This window comes from Primulina eburnea, chromosome 5 (genome assembly GCF_022965805.1).
Source record: "Primulina eburnea isolate SZY01 chromosome 5, ASM2296580v1, whole genome shotgun sequence".
In the NCBI taxonomy this organism is placed as follows: Eukaryota; Viridiplantae; Streptophyta; class Magnoliopsida; order Lamiales; family Gesneriaceae; genus Primulina; species Primulina eburnea.
In genome coordinates this window covers 9,440,772-9,466,076 of record NC_133105.1, presented here as the reverse complement: position 1 = coordinate 9,466,076, position 25,305 = coordinate 9,440,772, and the positions used below count along the sequence as shown (strand labels likewise).

Genomic DNA, 25,305 nt, shown 5'->3' with positions numbered 1-25,305 from the left:
TTATACTGACTAAAAATAATATTCGATTTCAATATACGATTTTAAATTAAAAATGAAATTCCACAAAGAAATTGGAAATTTCGCCGTAATTGTCAAGAAGTTAAAATTAATTGAATTTGACACATATCAACATAGTAGAATTTGATACCGTTATATGTTTTAATTTTTTTATTTTGAAATTGAATATATTTGAATACGTCATATTTAATGTAATTATTTTATTTAATAATTCATATATCATCCCTTTTAAATGATGAAAATTCTAGAAATTAATATCAGTATCACTGAGATCTATAATTGGACTCATCGTCCATTACTATAATTTGACTTAATCCACTTGCTAGATTTGTCCCTAACTGAAATCATCGGTAAATAAGTAATAAGTTTCATCTCATCAAAAATCAAGAATCTCCATCCTTCTCAACATATTCCAACAGTTTGTGCATTTAGAACAATATATGAAACGTCGTCACAAGCACAAACACGTACACCGCAGCACGTCCAGCCGCCTTGCTCGCACTACTTTCATCTGATCGAAAATGCTCAGCAACGTTGAAGTTACCTGTCACAACACAACCCCATTTACAGCAATTCACATGATAGAGCTTTATCGTAAGTTGGAATCGAGGCAAGGGACGAGGTTTTATTAAGGTGTCGTTTGGTACCTCTTTTAGGACCATAGCTACATCCACCACTGATTACATCTCTCAAGTTGCTAAGAGTAGCCCTGTTGAAGAATAAGAAGTTTTTTACAATACCATCCACGCAATCTAGTACATGCCGTGTTTCGGCTATGCACGGTCCGTTGCAGTACTGATCCGTGTATTCAGGTGGCACGCTGAGTTCACCGGTTTGAGTTAGTCTGTAAGCTTCATTACAGCTGCTGTAAATCTGTAGACATAACAGAATAAGAGAGAAATTATGTGTAGGGTCCCATTTTTGGTTAAATATATAACATATTAACATTGATCGATTTTTTTTCCAATTTGCACTCACCCTTCCGACTATTGTCTTTGTCGTTAAAACTTTAGCAGAAGATGTTCTGAGAATATTCTAAAGTTTGAAAAGACAGTCTGGACATAGATTTTATATTTGACGTAGAATTCAAAATATTTTTATGCAATAATGCGTGACCACGGTGCGGTGGGATGGAGTTGCCAAGTATTTAGATGAATCAAAGCCAGTTATCTTATGTAGATTTCTACCTATGACTGCCGACGCAAATACAGAAGAGCCAATGCCAGTTAGATGAAAAAGGTTCGAAAGTTTTATTTTCCTAAATTTAAAGTTTCACCTCTTATATTAAATCACCACCTTACCCAGTCTCTCCCCCTCTTTTGAGTTTCTGGCTGTGTGCCTACACGATCAATTTTCTGAATACCATATTAGGGCATGAAACTTTGAAGTATTCTTGCCATTCAGTTGACCGAGAATCAGGCCGAGTGGGAGGAGAGCACCGGCAGCTACCCCTCAAATGAAAATATTTTAAGAATTCATTTGTAAAGCATTTACTAAATTGTCCATCTCAACTATATTTAAGAGTGATGATTAAGTTTGAAGGATGAGAGCAATTTCTTACATGCTTATCAATGAAACATTCGGATGCTTCATTCAGGAGAAGAGCTGGATTAGTGCCTATCAGTCCAGCTTCAGGAAAGTACTGATCTCCCTGTCCTTCACCTTCTGCTTCAGGCAAATATCCTCTTGCAAATACGCCTGCAGCTCCTAAGTGAGGATAATCAAATGCTCTCCCTGAGGAGAAAATATAATCCAAAATCAATGTCAAGTCTGAGGAAAATGATTCTAATCAAGAAAATGTCGAGATGTTTCACTAATTTATACCGAATTTGCAGAAGGAAACGGAGAAACAAATCACAACAGAAACTAAAAGATGGCTTTTAGTTAATACGGAGAATGCCATTACAGTAACAAGTAACAAAGAGATGCCCGATATTTCGACCAAAAACGAGATTTATATAAATGTCGCAACTACCACAAGTAAACTCCCATTTCCTTTTCAAGATACAGCATCGGAGACATTCCAAAAGAACAGATATGTCACAGTTACAAAGATATGACAATTTTGTAGAGGAAAGATTTGGTCATAATGAAGAAACTTGTTCAAGAAGACAGCGCTTAGTAAAAAGGTAGAATTATAGGTAATCTGCCTTACTTGTCAATAGAAATATTGGGTAAAATAACGGCAACATGTGGAAGGGACAGTTGGACTAAATCCACCAACTTTCATATAATTTTAAATTTTTAAAAATCAAACCTATACTAAGGACCTTGCATTAAAAATCAAGTCTCATAATAATAACGGACGTTGAGAATGTTCGCTTAGTCAAATATCAATAAAAATAATTAGTTTCCGCAATCACAGGTTAATCCCTACAGTACCACCATAAAATCATCATCCAATCAATTTAACTAAGATAAATTACAAAAATTCCGATGTTCTTAACTATGATAAATTGCCTTTATCTTCATCTAATCTGATAAACATCTTCAGCCATTCCAAAAACAAAAAGGAAAGCTCTAGAAAAGTTGTACTCCTATCAAACTCACTTGATGAAAATAATGAATAAACAAACACACACACATATATATATATATATATATTCAAGAAATCAATATTTCATAAGTTCCAAATATCATCAAGTGATGGAAAATTAACCCTGTGCATTCTTCCCTTCTCGTGGATTCAGATATAAAGCGACGTATTGGTTGTGTCATAGGAATTACAGTCACTTCCATTCATCATTCGTAAACATAGCGGCTAGCGCCACCTAAAACTTATACATCCTGCATATCCATAGGGGAAAATTTATTGTTGGTGCACATCCCATTAAGTTTAGCACATGTTTATATGTGTGGCATCACTAAATATGGACCAGTCATTTTACTGTCAACATCAAAATTATCGAGCTACAGATATCAGGCAGGATTTTAAGGATTATTCTTTGAGTGGCCTATACACGATGTTGTAAATGGCCGGAGCGGTGGCGGGGCAGTCGGTGACCGCCTACCGCCTCTGCCGCCTAGGCAGCAGAATTTTAAGGATTATTCTGCGTATTAAGACCGCAATGGTGTAATCTATGCCGGAGACATGAAGAGAACCAAGATCATCTTCTGTTGCACTGTTCTTTTTCACGTGCAGTTTGGACAAGAGTTCTGCAAGAGCTTCGTTTCGATTGGACATTTCCAAGAAAGGGTCGGGACTTATTTATTATGGAGACGACTATGGCAGACGGAAGAAGGAATAACAGATTCTGGATTTTGACGGTACACTGCATCTTTTGGTCTCTGTGGTTGGAGAGGAACAGTAGATTGTTTGCGGATTCGGCGGAGTCTCTGGACGAAGTATGGGCAAAGATCAGATTCAGGGTCGCAACGTGGACAACAATGCTAGCGGAGTTTAAACATTTACTTATTGCGGATGTGATTAGGGATTGGAATTATGTTTGTTGTTGATTTAAGATCTTTGTTTTTAATTCCATAATTGTACTGTAGTTCTTAGGATTATTATACTTTGTAATCCTCATTATTATTCTAATGAAAAGTAGTTTCGTATAAAAAAAAAAATAATATCTCACAGTTCGGGGATCCAAATAACCAGCCTCCAAGATTGACTAAAAAGAAAACTCAATTTGGCACAAGTTGTATTTCACGTTAGTTGGGCTAAATCGGATGTTATCCAGGCAAACTTATGGTTGCAAGACCAAACTGATTGCATGAAAACGGCAATCAGTTGAGCATGAACAGTTGCGGCACTTTGGTCAACCCGATCAGCTCGGTTATCCAAATGAAACGATTAAGTGTGCGTTAAGAATCTAAGACGGAGATCTACAAATCATATTCACAAGTCAAAATCTGAATCGGGGTGTAAAATGCTGATGAATGACGATAGAGATACGAGTTTTGTGCATACTGAAATCAGTTAGGCTCAGTTGAACAAGTTCAGTGGATTGAATGACCAGTTGAGCAGATGAGCAAAACTGAAAGACCAGTTGAGCACACGAGCAAAACTGAATGACCAGTTTAGCAGGTTCAGTCGAGCAGACAAGCAAAATTGGATAAAAACTTCAAAATTAGTGGAAAAGTGGCCAGCAAGACGGAAATGACTGGTTTAATAACAGAAACAGTACAGAAACTTTCCAAACGGTCATATTCTTGTGTCTAACGTATATATCATTCATGCAGTCTATAAATACATCTTGAATATCAAATACAAGCTTTTTACGTGGATTCAAAGCATAGGAAGCCTACATGAAGAAATTAGCTAGAATGAAAAACAAGCCCAAGTGTGATGATACATTTGAGAAATACGCACACTGTAATAGATTAAATATTCACACGCAATCATTAACATATATAAATGAAAATTGAGCTTCAAAATTTAGTTGAGTGAATCTTCACACAAAAACATTAAAGATTGTATTTGTAATCTTGACATAAGAGTCATTAAACATTATGCAGATTGTGAGGTTGCTGCCTACAATCGAAAGTGTGCTAGAAGTTTCAATTAGGCAAGAGATAAGTTCTAAGTTGAAATGGGTTTGTACAAAGTGTTGTATAAATCAAAGTCTTCTAATGGATCTTTCCCAAGGGGAAGCAGGAGTGATGTAGGAGTTGTTAATCTCCGAATATCCATAAACAAATTTGTGTCTATTTACTTATTGCAATTATTTACTGGCTACTGTTTTTAAGATGCGTTGTTCAATCATTTTATGTGTATTTCAAATACCAAAATATTGTATTCCAAGTGGTGGATAAAATGTTTCAACCAAAAAAGTTTTCTTTACACATTCAACTTGCATATCTTTTACATTTTTTAACAAAATGTTTGTTCGGTTTCTACGAAAGATTATTTTAAGTGTCTCCCACTTGGTTTAAAAGCAAAACTCGATTTAATTCATCGGTATTCTATATTTCAAGAACCGAGCAATTGTAGTTCACTGATTATTCTTCAACCGATCCTATCAAACAGTAATAAAGTAATATTAATATTAATAATTTTATAATCACAATGAATATAATAAAAATAATTAATAATTAATATTATAAATAATAAAATTAAATAAATAAATAAAACAATAATTATAATAATCGTCTTTTATTAATAAAAATCATAACAATAACAATAGTCACAATCATGAACGATAATCATTTTATGATAATAATAATTTTATAATAATAATAATAAATAGAACAATAAAAATATAATAATGATATTACAAAATAAAATATTAATAATTATTATTATTTAATAACAATTATAATTACAAGAAAAATAAATAATGATGATGATGATAGTGATAGTAAATAATTTTAGAATAATTATTATTTATTTAATTATAATATGATTTGGTTATTTGAAATAATTGTATTTCATTTTGCTCACATTTTTCTGATCATTTCATTCCAAAATCCATTTCATTTTTATCTTATTCAATTACATCATATCAAGCATGTCTTAAGAGCATAGATCATGATGTGATTCAAGGAACAATCACCTCAATTGAGATGCATCTGAAATACCAAATGGAGAAAATGTAGAGCCTCAAATCTGCTACTCAACACCAACTTTTTTAGCTCATAAAACAACAGAAAATTAAAACAAAAAATTCAAGTCAATAAAGGGAAACTATAAAAAGAACTTGATGGATTCTCTTATCCTCGTTCCCCATGATAAGAGGGAAATCTGACAAAAGAATTACTGAACAATTTAGATAAAGCTCTAATTGACAAGATTGGAGGAGATTTCGGAAATGACATCAGTAACAACCCATAAAGGGAGACTGAGAGATTTTGACGAGTGTAGTGGGTAGAAAATAAATCTGGGGGGAGTCGGATATTTTGAGGGGGAAGATTTTCTTTTCAGCTCAGGCTGGCTTATGCTAGGGTAAGAAGTTCTTCTCTTGCAAAGGAACAACTCCTTGGCCGAGTCTTCGACTCAGATTATCAAATAGACTTGTTCTTATAAAATTCTATCATTTTTGTTATTAATATGTTGTTTGGAGAATTAGATCATAACCGAGAATGCTTTGAACATAAATGGTTTAATACACAACTCACAGTAATCGTCATCAATATTTATCCGTAAACAGTCATGAACTATAATCATACTTTAATGCACACCATATATCTAGACATACATAATTGCAAGCATGTGCCATAGATTTGAAAAAATATCTTAAAGTTTCTAATTGTATACATACCAGCACTCAAAGCCAAGATGCACACAGCAACCAAAACAGGTGAATTTCTTTGATAAACAATTGTCCAACCATGCGCCATGAGATCAAACGGTAATCACTTTTAATGTTATTCCTTTCTCTCTGCATTTCAACCATACCTCTTGGGCTTCTTCAAATCTGTGTGACTTTACTAAAGCATCAACGAATGAATCACATGTATAGGCATCAGGACAACAACCATTTGCTTCCATTGAAGAGAATAACTCTTTAGCTTCATAAAATCTTCCAGATTCACATAATGCTTTGATAAAGGAAATGTAAGTAAAATTATCTGGCTGCAAATCTAGAGTTAGCATGCTTATGAGAAGCCTCTGTGCCTTATCAATTTTATTCATCTCACAGTACTTCTGAATTAGAGCATTAAAAGAGTAAACATCTGGTTGTACGCCATCAACGTGCATTTTTCTCAGTAGTTTCATTGCTTTAACAACCTCTCCAGAAAAGCACAATGAACGAATTAAGCAATTGTATGTAATAGCATTAGGAGAGATTCCCCACTCCACCATTTCTGAGAAACAATCAAAAGCATCAGTAATATGGTTAACCTTGCATAGACCGTCAATAATTGAACTAAAGGTGAACACATCTGGTTTAAAGCCATGATCTAGAAGCATCAGTAACAATTCTTGTGCCTTGACCACATCCCTAACCTTGCAAAACCCAGTAATAAGGGTGTTGAAAGTAACAAGATTAGGGTGAATGTCTCTATTAGACATCTCTTTTAATGTTCCAAGTGCGCTGTTCATCATTTTGGCTTTGCAAAAGCAATCAATTACCATGTTAAATGTGAAGACATTTGACACAAGTCCTTTTTCGAGCATCCAACTTAAATATTGATTGCCCTTATTTTGTCTTCCTGAGTTGTACAGGGCCGCTACAAGTGCTAGACAAGTACCGGGATCCACATTCACCCCTCGTTTGATGAAATCATCAAATACCTGACAAGTTTCCTCAATTTGCAATCCTTTTATCAAACAAGTAATTGTGATGTTAAATGTCAAAGTGTCGGGAATATAACCATGTCCTGCAGCTGTCCTTAAAAACACAACCGCATCCCTTGCTAGAGAATTATTCGATAGACAATAGAGTATACTATCATAAGTTACTTTGGGAAGCTTGGGCTCCTTTTTCACCCATCTCCACAGCCATTCAAAAGCTTCGTGTGGTGACAGGGTTCGAAAAACTCCATTAACAAGTGATCTATAAGTGGCATCATTGGGCCTCACTTTCATGGTTTTCATTCTCTCCAGAACCCCAAATGCATCATTCACTCTTTTTGCATTACAATACCCATCTATTAGGATGGTATATGTGAACACATTGGGAGTGTGTCTCAATCCCTCCATCTGCTTGACAAGGCGAAGTGCCTCATCGACTACACCAGCCTTGCAAACTCCGTGAATAAGAATGTTATAGGTAAATCTATCTGGGACACAGTTGTCCACCTCCATTTGCTGAAACTTGAGGTAAGCCAAATCAAGTGAATTGGATTTCACTAAAGCATCTATCACAGCATTATATAACCTTGTACTGGGAATCAGTCCCAGATAAGAAACCTGCTCAAAAACCTCAGCACAATACTTGGCTAACCCCAATCTTCCCCAACTACCTATCAAAACACACAGAAAATCCTCCGTGACTCTGCACTTTGAGTTCCTGATGTCCTGTATTAACTCAGTTGACAGCAAAATGGGACCTTCCCTATAAAGGACATCGCTTAAAGCAACGCGGATGGATTGATCCTTACCAAACGAGTCTCCGATGTTCGAAACCCAGTTATAAAATCTCAAACAACATAAAGGGTTTTCTTGGTTTCGCAAAATGCTAACAACGACACGACTACTCAAACTGATTCTTTGCGCCTTGAGCTCATGGTTCAGCAGCAAGTACCAGTCCTTTCTGGACAAAACTTCAGCTAAATATCGATGATCAATAGGCTTCGAGAAAGATTTATTTTCACAACCTAAAATGCGAGCTTTGGGAGTTGAAACTGAATCAAAGTTTGAATCTTTGAATTTAGGCTTACCTGTCACTAAATTTTGACGGATATTTTCCCGATATTTCAGTTTAGAGGAATCTGAAGCAATTTTATTGGGAATTCGGACTTTCTGAGTGGGATTCTTGAATTCCAGTACAACCCTAGAAGCCAAAGATGAGAAATTTCTCATGGGTAGCCTGCAACAATGGAAGAATTCTGCCTGCCCTTGAATTGACTTTGCACAAGAACCGGTTTATCTAAAAGAACCGGGTCCAATCGGGATATTCTTAATCATTCCCGGTCCAATCGGGATATTCTTAATGACCGGTCCAAAAATATAGAAGATGAAATATTGGTTTCTCTTTCATCAAAATCTTAAATGATATTTTAAATTTGGAGTGGGTCTCATGTGAGATCGTCTCACAGATCAATATTTCATCTTCTATATTTTTGAGACGGGTCAACCCTACTCATATTCACAATAAAAAGTAATACTCTAAGCATAAAAAGTAATATTTTTTATGAATGATCCAAATAAGAGATCCGTCTCACAAATATAACCCGTGAGACCGTCTCACACAAGTTTTTGCCTTAAATTTGATAGTTAATTGTAAGTGTTTTCAAGTTCTTAATAATCAATTAAATATTTGAAAATCTTATGTAAAAACTGACAAACTTAAAAATATTTTAAAGATGAAAATTTGTGTGAGACGGTCTCACGGGTCGTATTTGTGAGACGGATATCTTATTTTGATCATCCATAAAAAAATATTAGTTTTTATGCTTAAAATATTACTTTTTAGTATGAATATCGGTAGAGTTAACCCATCTCACAGATTAATATCCGTGAAATATTCTCACATGAAACTCCCTCTATTTTAAAATAAAATCTTGCAAATGCTACGTTAAAGACTTAAAAGTAACTAAACTTGATGTCTTTGGTGGAACATATCTTATTTAGCCTTAAAAAAAACTTTAAAATATATAAAAGAGTTTATTTATTTTTATATATCTATAATTTAATATCTTAAATTTTTAGATATCATTTAAAATAAAATAAAAATACATTATAATTATTCTAATTACGTGCACCGATGCACTAATGATTATAACAAATTCCGCTCAACTCAGAAAAATATATAAACTAGGGATTTTAAATAATATTTATTACTTTTAAATTCCTTTTTATATTTCTTGATAATTTAATTTATCCAAACTTCAAACGTATCAATTTTCTTAAATAATTTTCACTTAAATTAGTGATCTATCTAAATAATAAACTGAGAGTATTGCATGACATATAGTTGTTTGTATTTCAATCATTTGTAGACTCACGTATTCCATAAAATAAAATGAAATTCTTGAAATTTTTATTGAAATTGATGCAAGACGAGTTTTGCAAAAAAAAAAAAAAAAGTACCTTTTTTATCATAAGTATGACATTTTTAAGTATATAATAATATATTGGATGAGTAATGCCCTATAATAAATATTTATGTTGGGTTGCGAGTACTCTAACAATATTCATTTTGATGATAATAAACTTGTTATTGCATTTCTAATATATATATACTCAAATATAAATTTGCAACCTAAAGTCAAAAGCTGGAACTCCAATTTTGCAAATGGTTAGACTCGAGCGAGCTGCAATATTTCAATAATATCTCATAGCTCAATTATTGAAATGACCCGTGAGTAAACTAGCTGAACATAAAACATAATTTTAAACAATTCATATTTCACATAAGTGGGCATCGACGCTCTGAAAATAAATGTTAATATTTTAGCCACTGAAAATGATGATATGCAGAGAGTATTCCAAGCAACATTGAATGGAAGCAAACGGTTGACACTTAATCAACTCTTGGAACATGTATTCTGCTTACATAAAGAATATGCATAAGTCGCAAAACTAGTTGGTGATAGAATTGAGCTAGAGTTTGGCAATAATGAGTGCATTCTTTCTGGAGTAAAAACTCAACTATGTCTAGACAAGGGCAATTATAAAATTATAAATTCTTTCAGGTTTAACATAATATATGAATATGACCAGCCTGAAGTTCAACCAAACCAAAATGTAAATTTTGAGAACAAAGGCATATATCGCGACTTAGTTTATATTGAATCGGAGAATTCTAAGTCGTTGTGACCCCCTTGATTTTATCTGCTCTTTGGCCATAATCGGTTGGACAAAAGAAGAAGATTCTTAAAGAACTCATATGGTTTTTGAACATTAAGTGTTCAAGGCACATAACTTGTTATATCATGTTGTTATCAAAAGTGATTGATTACAAAGGGCCAAGAACCACATTCATTGATAATTCTAAAGGTAAAGTCATGAGTAAATGTAAGATTATCCATAGTGAGATAATCATTAAGGATTAGTTATTAATTGAAAATCGGTGTTACAACTTAATTAGCATAAGTCAGTTATGTGACAATGCGTATTTTGTTGGGTTTCAAAAGCACACTTACACTATCAAATATGCAAATGATGACATCATGTTAACCAGTTTAAGATAACTTAACGCTTATATAAGATAACATGGACATCTAATAAAGAGTGTTGTAATATCATGGATGTCCATATTATCTTGAGTTTTATCTCATTGATTTTTTAGTAAGATTTTAACGAGACACACCTGTCGAATAATATCTAATGAATTGTGTTATGATATTATATATGTCAAGACAATAAAAAATTTGGATAATCGGAAAAAATCGTAATCAAATCTTCGGAATATGGTAATAATCACAATCATATCAATTCCTTGTAATATCATTAATACCATATCTAAGAATTTTTATATCTATAAATCGGTCACTCATATAAAATTTTTCATATATTAAATTTACTCGTCTTTGAATTATTTGGGCTTTTCTATAACAATAAATAATATTTTTAATAATATCCAATATTTAGTTTAAGGTCCATAATCCAAACGGCCTTTAGGCCCATAGATTATTAGTCCCCTAAAACCCAACAACTTAGGGTTCAAAATCGAAACCCTTCGCTACTATATAGCAGCATCGAAGGTTCTCCTGCTAGAAATCCCTCGCCGCCTCCGAGTAATCCAGGTACATAGCTTTTCGAAAGGGATTTCTTAGCGATCTGTATGTGTGTTTTGTGGACAAATTCGAGGTCTGTTCTGATATCTGTGATATCGCGTGGTTTTTTCTTTATTCAAGCAGTGTTGTCCGCAGCGAAGGAGTGGAAATGGCGAAGTCGAAGAATCACACGGCTCACAATCAGTCGCATAAGGCCCACAGGAATGGAATCAAGAAACCCAAGCGCCACCGCCTTTCATCCACCAAAGGGGTTTGTTTTATTCATGTCTAGCGAATTTTTAATCTGGTCTTTGACCCGATGTGTTGTTGTTTTGATTTCTGTTTGTTATGGTGTGCTCTGCGTGTATTAACCTGTAATATTCTTTGCATCGTTTGGTATATGCGTGACATGAAATTCCCTTTTCATTCAATCTCTACGTGTACTAGTGCTGTAGTCGGCACGCACCGAGCTTCTGGCTTGGTGTGTCAAGTTTCATGTGGAGTTAATCAAAACTCATGTTCATGAATTGCCTCTGTATATTGAATCTAGGGTTTTTTGGTTTCTGTCAGACGAAGATTTCTGGTACTGCTCTGAATTATATCATGATTGTTATAATATTTGTGTATTTGTATAGATGGACCCGAAGTTCTTGAGGAACCAGAGGTATGCCCGAAAGCACAACAAGAAGATTGGCGAGACCGCGAGCGAGGAAGAGTAGATGTTCGATGAAATTGCAATTCCCCTTCCTAACCTCCTGGAAATGAGGGAGAGCTGATATGGTGTTTTGGGTCAAGCGTTTTTCTTTATTTTGTTTTTGTTGATTCCGGAGTTTATGTTGGATTATTATATGACTTCTGTTTACTGCTAGAATCACTACTTTTTTTAGCAACATCTAAGATTATTATTGCATAAATTTGCCGTCTTTATCTCTATTATCCGAGTGCATCGGCTGTGTGTGATGGGTCATTTGTTTTGAAAATGGTTTATTTCTTTCTTGGTGCTGCATATTACCTTAAATTTAATCCATTGCGGGAAGTGGTTTGTTTGAACTTAAAGTGGAAACTTCTTGTGGTGTTTAACTGATACACGATATTTGGTCTTTGTTTGTGTTGGTTTTTTACATCTATGTTTACAGTTTTTCGAGCTTTACTGTTTTCGAATTAAGGATTGGTTATGGAGAGCATTTGTCTTCTTGATGATGGTCATAATTTTTAGCATAAACTTTTTATTAAGCTCTGATTTTACGAGTAGATTCATTCAAGCAACGATGATATTCGTCTGCAGAGTCTAGTGTCATGTTCGTTTGAGAATTTTTTGTGCTTGTGCTAATCTCTGGTAGGCACGAGACTTAATGGTTGATTCCATGCCGGTATTGAATAATGTCATAGTACATAATGAGCGAGTTAACTTCATCTGCATGACACTTTGACCCATCAAGAACTGCAATCTTTATGTTTCCATCCGAACTCACATCTCAAATATCCATTGCTTTTAGATGCATTCTCCGTTATGTCAATTGTATGTCTTCTAAAATTTTGATTCTCGAAGTCGGGCATTTGTGTATTTAGATATATAGATTAAGTTTAGTCGGGCTAGATTTGTCAATTTTTACCTTGGAAAATGATCATCCTCCCAGTGTTCTCGATACGCTTCCCATAGGATATATTTTTTTAGTCCGCTTTGAGAAGAGATATTTAGTTATTTAGACTTCAGAAAAAATAAAATTCATTATAATAATTATAAAAATACTTCAATATAAAGTGTGCACTAATTAATTTCGAGTGCATGGTGTTAAAATTTTAATATAGTGGAAGAAAAAGTGTCTCGGGGAAACAAAACAGTAGCATTTAACAAGTTTTAGCTTGTGATGTTTCGTTTTGCTTTTCATTTTTCCCGTCTTCTTTAACCTTTTCTCCACGTTTAAATTTAGGTAGACTAGGATTGTCTTGGTAAAGTATATCGAAAATTTTAGCTCCTATCGTATATTATACTAATTTGTTAAATTTTTTTGCATGGAAAATAGAAAATTGTTAGGCCTACGTACTGGATCTGTAATGAAATGGCAACTTGCTTATTTCGATTACAGTCATCCTTGATAGGTCTCGCTTGATTGCAAATGTTGCAAAACTTGATATCTTGTTCATACACAAATTTAATATCCACTTCACCAATAAAAATGTCGCCTTGGACTCACTTTTCTAGGAAAAGAAGCATTAATTTCAACCAAAACATTAGCATAATTAACTCTGTTACGGTCATGAGGAAGGACCGCCACCGATTAAAAATAATAATAAAGTCAAGCCATTCAATCAGTTGGCTTATTTGGAAAGATTACATAAGATCCTACCAACTTCGAAATGATAGAAAGTTACTTAACTAGTACATGATGTGTCAGACTCAGATTTATAAAAAGAAAAAGTCTTGACCGTTTTACCGGGACACAATACAAATGATCGTTGAAAAATAAATTTGATCGTTGAAGCTTTTCAATTATAAATACGCAAATTTCAAGCATGAAGAACTATCTCGACCAACCACAACTATTTTTATGCATACTTACTTCAAAGATCTTGAGCACACTCAATCTTTCGATTTCTAGCCCTTTCTATGCTAGTCCCACAACTTAAGCGGTCAAGTATGGCCGTTGGTTTTTTTGTTTGTTGTCTGGTGAACAAAGAGTTTTTAAATATCCAGAATTGTAAAGTGGTCATAGAGCGGTTTAGTTAGACAATGATAAGTCTTAATTGAAATGAATGGTTACAAGATGTTGTAAAATAAAAGTTTTTTAGTTGAAACATTCATAAGTGGAAAAATATGTGGTGCAAGAGTTCTATCTCCGAACATCCATAACAGGATAGGGGGATCATCAATGAGCTACAATAGCTCGGTTTTTGAAATATTGAATATCGATGAATTAAATCGAGTTTGGTTTTCAAATCAAGCGGAAGACATTGAAAATAATCCTTCATATAAACCGATTAAACATTTTACGCAAGTTAAATGAGTAAAAATATTTTGGTTGAAGTATTTTATTAAACAATTGGTATGCGATATTTAGTATTCGAAGAACATATTAAAAATGCTTCAACAATGCATCTTTAAAAACAGTGAAAATAATAAGTAAATGTTATAAATAAATATACAAAAATTTGTTTATGGATGTTAAGAGATTAACAACTCCTATGTTGCCCCTTCTTCTCCTTTAAATTGATCTACTAGAAAACTTTAATTTATACAACACCTTGTAAAAATCAATTTCAACTTAAGACTTATCTTTTGCCTAATTGAAACTCATAGCACACTCTCTATTGTAGGCCGCAACCTCACAATCCGCATAATGTTTACGTATCTTATGTCAAGACGACAAATACAATCTTTAACATCTTTGTGTGAATACTCACTCAACTAAACTTTGAAATTCAACTCTCTTGTATATGTGTGAGTAATTGTGTGTGAGGAATTTATTCTTTACAATGTACATCTCAAAGATATCCTTACACAAGGGCTTGTGCTCTCAACTAGCAAATTTATTCATACCAACAGCTATGCTTAGAATACCCTTCTAAGGCTCTTGTTTGATCTTCAAGATATTGTATTTATACGCCCCAACAATGATATATACGTTAGGCACAAGGATATAACCGTTTCGAAAGTTTATAAAATTGCAACGGTCAAATTCACCTTTCTGGATATTTTTCCAAGCCTAAACTGGTTAACTGATCAACTTTGGTCAATTAATCAGCACTTCAACTAGTCAGCAGCTCCACCGGTCAGCAGCTCAATCTGCTCAGCGGTTCAACCAGTCAGCGGTTCAACTGGTCAGCGATTCAACCGGTCAGCAGCTCAACTAGTGTGTGTAGAACCATTAGTTTCATCGTCATTTATTAGTATCTCAAGCTTCGATTCAGACTTTGACTTCTGAAGATTATTTGTAGTTCATCGTCTTATCTTTGCAACGCATACTGAATTACTTCATTCCAATAAACGAGTCGAGAGATATGATCAAAATACCGCAACTGCTCATACCCAACTGATTATTGTTTTCGTGCAATCAGTTTGGTCATTCAGCGAACGTTTTGTCCTAGATAACATCCGATTTTGCTCAACTAATGTGAAATACGACTTGTTCAAAATTGAGTTTTCTGATTTTTTAGCAGGTGGATTGTCATTTGAATCATTTAGATGAGAGATATCATCAAAATACCAAAGGTCACCATAAATTTAGTTTGATTAAACTCAGTTTCAGTTTCTTTTTTGTGTTAATAACTCCACACTTGAGTAAATATATTAGAAACACAATAACAAGTTTAACAATCCATAAAAACATTTGTGTCATTAAAGTACGCATTTATATTTCTGCAAAGTCGATTTCAAGTCGTTTATTGTTAAACTGACAAGTATAATATGTCATTAATCAAAAGCCTTTGCACTAACAATTTTTAGTGGTCCAATTAATCTAGTCGTTTAAGTGTTAAAGTAGGTGCCCGTCGAGCCAAGTGTTGGCCGAGTGTTCACAATGAAACTCTATGTATAAACGATCTTTATTTTAATTATATTTGAAATTATTGTTTTGGCACATCTTTATCTGTATACCCATGCTAGTTGCATAGATAAAGTCCTTGAATATACAAATAGTAGAAAGAATATGAGATGCTCATATGATGAGTATCATGAAACTCATATTTGGAATACTGTATATTCTAAACAGTTCCTAGTCGATTGAGCCGCCGCTAAGAAGGATATAGGCCGCTCGAGTTAGAGACTAGTATCTGCGATGTGAGTACCATGTTTCATTGGTAGGGGACATTGTGATGTCCAAGCATGCAGATAGGTGCTCCTGGAAGAGTGCACTGAACAACCCTCCATTAAGGAATTTCCAAGTGGTTCTCACTTATCGAGTGGAAACGTCCTAGTTTATGGTTGTACACCATTAGTCCTTATGACCCGGGACAACATTGAGACTCTATGTGCTAGCATTGCACTTTGACTTGTTTACCGACTCTCAAGGGGTCATCAGATGGCAAGGTTGGGTGTTCTGTCGAAACATATAGGAGTCGATGCATTGTAGTCGGGGATTCACCGCTTACCTTCGGGTATGGATATCCTATGTGTTTTCATGTATATGTAGTGTGAAATCTCTGATCAGAGTATGGTGGTAATTATGAAAGGAGTTTCATAGATTACACCATCGATGCAACTACGGCATGACACATAGTATCGATTCATTGACAACTCTCGATAAACCAATGGTTGTCGAATCGGTCGGGATATATGAGTTGAAGGGACCGTACTGTACGCTAACCATAATTGAATGGTTCTTGCAGGCACTATCATTTGATACCTAGGGAATCATGTAAGCGATGCTGCTAGGCGTTTAACGTGATTGGTTGGGTACTATCAGACTTGAGTTCTGACGTTCTTGTTATCAAGGAGTTGATAAGTAAGAATGGAGCAATTGGGGTATGCTCATATAAGGACATGTTTAGTCCGAATCACATGGAGATGTGAGCCCACGGCTAGTTGTATCAATGAACCATTGAGGGCCACACAAGTGCTGGCTTTCTAGATCCCGTTGAGAAGTAAAATTAGTTCAATGTGTTGAACGGCTTATAAAGGAGTTTATAAGCGTAAGGAAAATTAGAAGTATGACTTCTATAAAGGAGAAACTAGTTCAATGTGTTGAACGACTTATAAATGAGATTATAAGTGTAAGGAAAAATAGATGTATGACTTCTATGAGAGAAATGTAAATTTTAATTTATGGAAGTGTTCCTAAATTAAAAGTTGACCAAGTGAATAATGTATTTGAAAATTGTGATTTTCATAAACATTATTATGGACTAAATTAAATTAATTCAAGTGTTGAATTAATTAAACACTAGTGGACCTAGTAGAGTCCAAATAATTAAATTAATTCAAGTGTTGAATTAATTAAACCATATTGAGTCTTGTAGAGCTCAATTTAAATTAATTATTTAACTAGTGGGACTTGAATAAATTCAAGTTATGTTTAATTAGTCTCAAATATGTTTGAGATAATTAAATTTAGTCCATGGTTTTTAATTTGTTAAAAAACCATATAATATATGCATGCATGGGAGGTGAATGGTTGGAGACAACTTTTGCAATTATCAAGGCTTGGCATGCTACTTTTGTCTCTACTTTTTGCAAGACCAAGGCTAGTCTCCCTTCCCCCCATTGAAGCATGTGATGGCCGAAACTTTGAGTATTATTCTACCAATTTTTCTCTCAATTTTTCTCTTCAAGTGTTGAGGAAGAAAAATACTTCTCTTTGAAAAATCCTTTTATTTTTCTAGTGCAAAATAAGAGGGGTTCTAGTTTGCTAGTGATGGGCCTAATTTGAAGGAAAGAAATGAGTCCAAGGAAGCTTGTAGATCTTCATTCCATTCAAGAGCCAAGTTGTTTACAACTTGGTTGGAGCCATCATCAACCTTAAGAGGTTGATAAGTAACTATTTCTAAACACACTATGAATGTCATTTTGGTGTTTTATTGTATTTCCTACACAAACTCATGGTGGCAGAAATTTATATGCTAAAATCGAAAAATTTTGTGCTTCCGTTGCGTTTTCGGCCACCGTAACCGATCCTCTTTCAAGTGGTATCCGAGCTATGGTTACGATTTTGTGTAGCAACTACAAGATATTATGTTGAGATCGATTTCTAACCACATGAGACAACCAAAACAACAAATCAAGGGCCGATTTTTGGGGTGTTTTTGGGCAGCATGTTGCTGCCCATTTCGGGCAGCTCGGGCTTCCCGAGGGGCTGCCCGAACAGCCCCCTTTTGAAAATAAAAAAAAAATATTTTTGGCATGTTGGCCGGAATGTTGGCCGGAATCCGGCGACGGAGCTCCGGCGACGGCGATGACGACTAGGGTTTTCCAAAAGTGTTTTGGATTATCAAAGTGTCATGGACCTTGAGTTGTTGGGCTATTGGATGGCTAACATATTTGTGAATTTTAAATGGGCCAAAATGTTTTTGGTGAAAAATGAGTTTTTTGGGCCCTTAAGTTTAAAATTACAAAAATTACAAATATTTTCTCATGAAATAAATATTTTAAGTTGGAATTTAAATATTTATAGTAAATGGTGATTTACAAGAAATTCGGTTATAAATAAATTAATTTGAAAGTAGACAAAGGTGTTTGTATACTTTGTTAATTTAGTTTATAATCGTGGCGGTTAGTGATTGAATCAAGATATATAATATTGGATCAATTAATTATTGTGATAATTAATTGATGGTGTATGATATGTGATATTATGCATGAAGGATGATCAAAAGCCCAAGCCCAATTTGCTAGGTGTATGCTAGGATATTTGTGTTGAATGATTGTAATAATTATCAATTTATAAAGTGGGCTTGGTTTATGGCCTGTTCCCACCCCATGAGATGTATCCCTATTTGCCATGGATTTTTATTTGTAAATATTAGTATAGTGGATGATCAAGATTGGAAGATGGTGGCCATGATGATTATGAAGATCGAAGACATGTAAATATTGGAAGCTTATGTAATAGTTGCATTTGCATCCCGTGCATTTCCCTAGGATTGGACCTAGGCTCGTGTTTAGCTCACACGGTCCGTTAGTATTGGGGCGATTGATCATCCTTGTTTGTTTACTGTTTATAATATATGCATGATATGTTATAAATAATGAGTATGTGCGTTATTATTATAATAACAAAGTTGCATGAATCCGGCAATCATACGATCAAACATGGCGAGCTTTTAAATAAAATTAATGATAAGACCTTTCAAAATTAAAAAACCCTCATTTTGAATAAGATTCAAAATTAATATCAAGCCCGAAAAGGGGAATTATAAATTTGTTTATAATTTCCTTGTCTTCCATCGACAAATGGGTGCATGACGAATCGCTACCCGTACTCGGGGCTCGGCTCATATTATTGGGGGGGCCCTTAGTACCGGAAAGCTGTGACATCCATTTGACATGGTGATGTGAACTACGTGGAACTCCCATGACTTCGGCTCATATTATTGAGGGAACTCTTGGCGACCGTCCATTAAGGTTCAACATCGATGGGTAAGGCTTGACACGTAAAGATGAACGACGTCATATTATTGGGTCCTAATCAAACGTGAGACAAAAGTTTACGTAGAGGGTTGCATTGTGATGCAATTGGAAACTACCTTTTAGGAATTGTGATTGACTGATATTATTCGGGATCATAATTCGCTAATTGGACCTTACGTACCTACTGAGGAAAGGAGTTTCCCGTTTTCACTAGAGGGTAGTGAAAGATGTCAAAACAGTGGGAGTAAACATTTATAAAGTTAAAGTCCATACTTTATATCTTACTAAATATTTTAAAATAGTCATTAACATTTATCTGTTTACTTTTCAGTACTATTTGACAATGTCTTCAATTCGCAATCCGCTTTCTGCCATACTCGAAAAACATGTGTTAACCGGACCTAACTACCTCACTTGGCTAAGAAACCTGAAAATCGTCTTGAACTCGGAAAAGATTGCATATACACTGACTGAGTCGCCCCCTGATAAGGCTCCGACTGACTGCACTCCTGAGGAATTGCAGACCTACAAAGATTGGTGTGACCATGACTTGAAGACCAAGTGTTATATGCATGCTTCTATGAATGATGAGCTGCAGAGGCGTTTTGAGGGTGCAAAGAGTGCTGCTGACATTCATTTGCACCTCAAGGAGCTCTTTGGTGAGCAGACTCGGCCTCTTAGGCATGCTATCGTCAAGGAGCTAATCACTTTGCGCATGCGAGATGGGGCCTCGGTCCATGAGCATGGCCTAAAGATGATTGGACTCGTGGACAAGCTTGTTGGCATGGATTTGATGTTGCCTTCAGAGTTGACCACCGACGTGTTGCTGCTATCGCTGCCTAGCTCATTTGATCCTTTTGTGGTGAACTTCAATATGAACAAGATGGAGCCGACCCTTGAGGAGTTGGTGAACATGCTTGTGACTTTTGAGTCCACTATCAAGAAAGAGAAGTCAGTTCTTTATGTGGGTTCTTCATCTGGTACGAAGACCGATCCACGTGGGAAGAGGAAGAAGCGTTCTTTCCAATGTCCCAAGAAGAACGTGCCCTTGAAGAGGCAAGCTCCGAGTCCCGTTGTGGTAGCCACACCAGTGAAGGCTAACAAGACTGTTGACGTTTGTCATTACTGCAAGAAGCCTGGACATTGGAGGCGTAACTGCAGGGAATATCTTGCCCAGAAGGGTTCTGGAAACGGTATGTTCTATATTGAAGTAAACATTTCAATTAACTCTACTTCTTGGGTATTAGATACCGGCTGTGGCTCACATCTCTGTAATGATTTGCAGGTGATGGGAAGAAGTAGAAGGCTTAGAAAAGGTGAGACCTTTTTGAGGATGGGAAATGGAGCAAGGGTTGCTGCCAAGGCAGTAGGAGATGTTTACTTGCTTTTGAACAATGATTTCAAGTTAATTTTGAGAGATGTTTTGTTTGTACCCGACTTGGTGAAAAACATTATTTCCATTTCTATGTTGGACAAAGATGGATTTTCTTGTTTATTTAGCAAATGTGTTTGCAACATATACAAGAATGAATGTTTAGTTGGTACCGGGGAACTTGAAAACGATCTCTATAACTTAAAATTGAAAGATATTCCACTAAACAATGTCCAAACGATAACAACAACAAACAAGAGAAAACAAGATACTCTAAATTCGGCACAATTATGGCATGCTCGATTATGACATATTTCCTTAAGAAGGATGAACAAGCTAGTGGGAGTTGGCATGTTGATATGTCTGATATTAATGCTCTCACGACTTGTGAATCCTGTCTAAAAAGAAAGATGACCAAAATTCCATTTAAGGGCCATGTGGAGCGAGCCAAAGGGTTATTGGATTTGATCCATACCGATGTGTGCAGTCCGCTTAGCATCACAACTAAGCATGGACATGCCTACTTCATCACCTTTACCGATGATTTCTCGAGGTATGGGTATGTGTATTTGATGAAATACAATTCTGAAGCTTTTGAAAGGTTCAAAGAATTCAGAAGTGAAGTAGAGAATCAGTTGGGACGAAGCATCAAGACACTTCGATCGGATCGGGGTGGTGAGTACTTGAGTGCCGAGTTCCAAGAGTATCTAAGGGAGAATGAGATTCTCTCACAGTGGACTCCGCCCGCTACACCACAGTTGAATGATGTTTCGGAGCGTCGTAACCGGACTTTGATGGACATGGTTCGGTCTATGATGGGGTTCACGGAGTTGCCGCCATCCTTTTGGGGATATGCGCTTGAGACAGCGGAACTGTTGTTGAACAATGTCCATACAAAAGCAGTTGATAAGACACCATATGAGATATGATGGGTAATGTGGGGACCCGGGCTCTAATTCTTCTTCTTGGGATTAAATGGATCGTTATTCTCAAATGTGGGTCAATTTTTTTCGCTTTTTACATTAAATCAAATGTAACTAAACAAGCATAAGTTCTTTATTTATTTTACAACATACAACAAAAGATACATGTCTTATTCTATATACAACTAGTGTTCACTATCATCTAAACTCAAATGATAGTACAAGTCTAACAAAAGAACCACTAGTCCTCTGCTGTGCCCGAGATCACCACGCTATCACGATCATCGTTGTCTCGACCCAGATCCTGCCCCACCTGTTGTTATGCACACATACAGACATAACAACAGCCGGAAAACCGGTGAGAACAAATCCCAGTATAAACATGTTTACATGCATTAAAACAATCTAAAACATGAAACATGCGGATATGAATGTCATTCATATAAAATCATGCAATGCGAATCTAATCATGTCTAGACTCGACTCGACTAGAACTCTAGGGATCTCGGTGTGAATAAGACGATCTATCACCTACCCTCCCAATCGGGGTGACGGTACGTCTTATTCCTAGACTTCGGCCTGATCTGTATCCGCGTCTACAATAGGGGCGGTGATCTTCCCCTAAGCTGTGATATCGCCGAACGTCTAGAAGTCTGGATGATCTCTCAGACTTTCCTATCTTAATGCATGAATACAAAATCTGTAACCATGCATGATCATCTTAATGCAAAGCAACATGATCTGTAAACAAAGCATAGCAAGATTGTAATGCCCGAGATTTTAATTAGATTAATCTGAGATTATTGATTATGAGTGGACATGATTATAACCCGGACCATTTTGGAGATTAATTTGAGAGGACTAAATTGTTGGGCGAACATGGCGCGCCCGGGCAGAAGTTTTTAACCGCCCGAGCGCGAGTGCCTAGGAGAAGAGGGCCGAGAGTTACTCGCCCGGGCGGAATTTTGTGCTCGCCCGAGCGAGACTGCTTGAACTAGCGAGGGCCGAGAGTTACTCGCCCGGGCGGAAACTTATGTCCGCCCGAGCGAGAGGCGTGTGTTGTGAAAATTGTGCCACGTTTCTCTCACATGCATGGAGTATATATATATATGTATATACGTGCAAATGAAGGAAAAAGAAAAAGGAAACGAAAGCTTCGAAGGAAAATAGCTTTTGAATTTTAGAATTCGATTTGCGATCAATCCGTCCGTTAGATTTTAAATCCGACTTCGGTACTGTGTTCCTATCTACGCAGGCTACAACTGGATGTGAGTTTTATTACGTTTTAACATGCTTTGAAATTATGATATTGTCAGAATTGAATGGAACTCATATATGTTGTTCTTGACATATTAGACATCATAGAATCGAAGTCAGATTAAGAAACGGACTGATTATGGAATTGTTATGATTTTCGGAATAGTTTTGGAGTCAAGTGATATCAGAATTGAGTTGTTATTGAGTATGAGATATTAGAATTAATATCTGATTGATAGGGTATTGTTGGGTATATTGATATTATACCGTTATGCCATCGATATTGAATTAGATTGAGTATTGAGCAGGACAGATTTAATTCGAGTGGTGTATGATAGTATACTCCTCGATATTGTTCTTGTCAGATTGAGTATTGACAGGCTTGGGGTTCGAGACTTCGACAGAGTCAGAGTATCAGAAAGAAAGATATAAATTAATGTTGAGTTGGGATTGCACAACTCGAGTGAGGTTTGACTCGAGTTTCCCTAAATCACATACTTTCATTTATTGCATTGATATTTGCAATTGATGAGACTTATGATTGTAGTCTATTGAGTTATAGCTAATGTATGATAAGATTGGTATTTGTAGTCTATTGATTTATAGCTACTGTATGTAATGACTGCTGATTCGCTAGTCATTGACTGATTTGTTTAGATACTGAATGCATGTATTGATTACTGAGTCGTTGAGTCATAGGCTGATTCTCCTAGTCACCGGCTGATTCGTCGGGTTATTGGCTGATTCGTCTGGTTATGGACTGATTCGTCTAAACTTAAGCTGATTCGCTTAATTACAGGCTGAGTTGTCTGATTATGGGCTGATTCGCCTAATTACCGGCTGATTCGTCGGGTTATTGACTGAGTCGTCAATTCTGCGGCTGATTCGCCCAGACACTGATATATGAATTATATCGATGCCGTTTAGGGATTGATTCATTCCTATCGACTGAGATTCGATATAATTACCTATATCCAGATATCGGGATCCCTAGGATAGAGTTGAGTCGAGTCTGAGACGACGTGTCAGTTGAGTCGAGTCTGAGATGACGCGTCGGTTGAGTTGAGTCTGATACGACATGTTGATTTACATTGTTTATATCATTCATGTTTATTGAATGCTTGATATTGATTTATGTTTCTGATTTGAGACATGTTATGAATAGTTCTTATATGCTTGCGTATATGCTTTTATATGATTGCATGTATACATTGTTTATACTGGGATTCATTCTCACCGGAGTTATCCGACTGTTGTCTTGTTTTGTATGTGTGCATGACAACAGGTGGGGCTGGATCAGGGTCAAGAAGAGGATGAGAGAAGACAGATAGCGTGGTGATTCCAGACTTGATTTAGAGATAGGGTTAGACACTTGATATTAGTTGTTAAACCCTAGTTGAATAAATGTATGTTGTACAGGACTTGTACTTTTATACTGAGATGTATGTTCATGTTTAGTATGTAATTTGAGTAAATTACATTACGTTTCCGCTTTGTATTTTAAAAAAAAATTTTAGACCCTGTTTTATAATTGATTAATTAGTCCCAATGATGATTAAGTACTTGATTAGCGTCCGGGTCCTCACAAAGATTTGCATACAAATTCTAGAAACAAATCTATAAACAATCATAATCATATGAAGGTATAGATAATAAAACAAGTATGTGATTTTGGTTGGGAACTCAAATGTGATCTCCTTTGAGTCGTGATTCCCCAAACAAAACATGTACTATACCTTTCTTTGCACAGTCGCTGTCACGGTCGTAAAGACGAATCTGAAATGGAAATGTGGATATACAATCTATCAATCTCTCATCTAATCAACACATATCCAAGTCACTACGTGATCTCGATATAATTTGACAGCATAACGAAATATATTCGTAATACCGGTCAATCCAAATCTTAAACTCAATACAAGACTATATCCTCAAATCACCAACATTACAATATCTATGTCAAGATCGTACAAGCTGCATAATCTCATCACAATATCTGCTGAAAATAACCACAATTACATTTGACATCCATTCTTTGATCCGTTTATGAATATATCATGTTCAATACGGCAAGAACACAATATAACTATCATATTCCAATTTCCCCAACATCTAAAATCCGAACCATGCTGAAATTAAATGAAACTTACATCACTTTGTAGCCGTCGATGCAAGGAGCAAGACTTTCTACTTAGCTCAAAGTTTGGATGGCTAAATCATACACAACTTAAGAATCAAAGTGAAGAACTTGAAGATGCTTGGAGAGGAAGTCTCGGTTCTCTGGCTGGAAATGAAGAATGAATGAATCAGCACAATTCTATATATATACCATGCCATGTGTCAACAGGAGAAGGAGAGTGGATTCCTCGCATGCATCACCGCGGGTGCGGTGCTAACATGAGCGC

At 35.7% G+C, this 25,305-nt stretch overlaps 2 protein-coding genes across 3 annotated transcripts; one reads left to right on the top strand and one right to left on the bottom strand.

Moving 5' to 3' along the window:
- Positions 1 to 1,579: 1,579 nt before the first annotated feature.
- LOC140832941 (putative pentatricopeptide repeat-containing protein At3g16890, mitochondrial) lies at positions 1,580 to 8,473 on the bottom strand. Its single transcript, XM_073197254.1, has 2 exons — positions 6,222 to 8,473; positions 1,580 to 1,752 (listed from the first exon to the last, which is right to left on the bottom strand). The coding sequence occupies exon 1, from the start codon at positions 8,426 to 8,428 to the stop codon at positions 6,305 to 6,307; it is 2,124 nt and encodes a 707-aa protein (XP_073053355.1). The 5' UTR covers positions 8,429 to 8,473; the 3' UTR covers positions 1,580 to 1,752; positions 6,222 to 6,304.
- Positions 8,474 to 11,197: 2,724 nt separating this feature from the next.
- On the top strand, positions 11,198 to 12,219 carry LOC140831736 (large ribosomal subunit protein eL29z-like). 2 transcript variants are annotated; one of them, XM_073195486.1, is made up of 3 exons: positions 11,198 to 11,316; positions 11,431 to 11,557; positions 11,922 to 12,219. In XM_073195486.1, the coding sequence occupies exons 2-3, from the start codon at positions 11,456 to 11,458 to the stop codon at positions 12,003 to 12,005; spliced, it is 186 nt and encodes a 61-aa protein (XP_073051587.1). In that variant the 5' UTR covers positions 11,198 to 11,316; positions 11,431 to 11,455; the 3' UTR covers positions 12,006 to 12,219. The 2 variants fall into 2 exon arrangements, with proteins under 2 accessions (XP_073051587.1, XP_073051588.1); XM_073195487.1 differs by having other exon boundaries at positions 11,223 to 11,316; positions 11,428 to 11,557.
- Positions 12,220 to 25,305: the final 13,086 nt, after the last annotated feature.

Excerpts from the sequence above, each read along its gene's own strand:
- LOC140832941 (XM_073197254.1), bottom strand. The coding sequence starts at position 8,428 with ATGAGAAATTTCTCATCTTTGGCTTCTAGGGTTGTACTGGAATTCAAG.
- LOC140831736 (XM_073195486.1), top strand. The coding sequence starts at position 11,456 with ATGGCGAAGTCGAAGAATCACACGGCTCACAATCAGTCGCATAAGGCC. Across the intron at positions 11,558-11,921 it reads GCCTTTCATCCACCAAAGGG|ATGGACCCGAAGTTCTTGAG; the intron begins GTTTGTTTTATT and ends GTATTTGTATAG.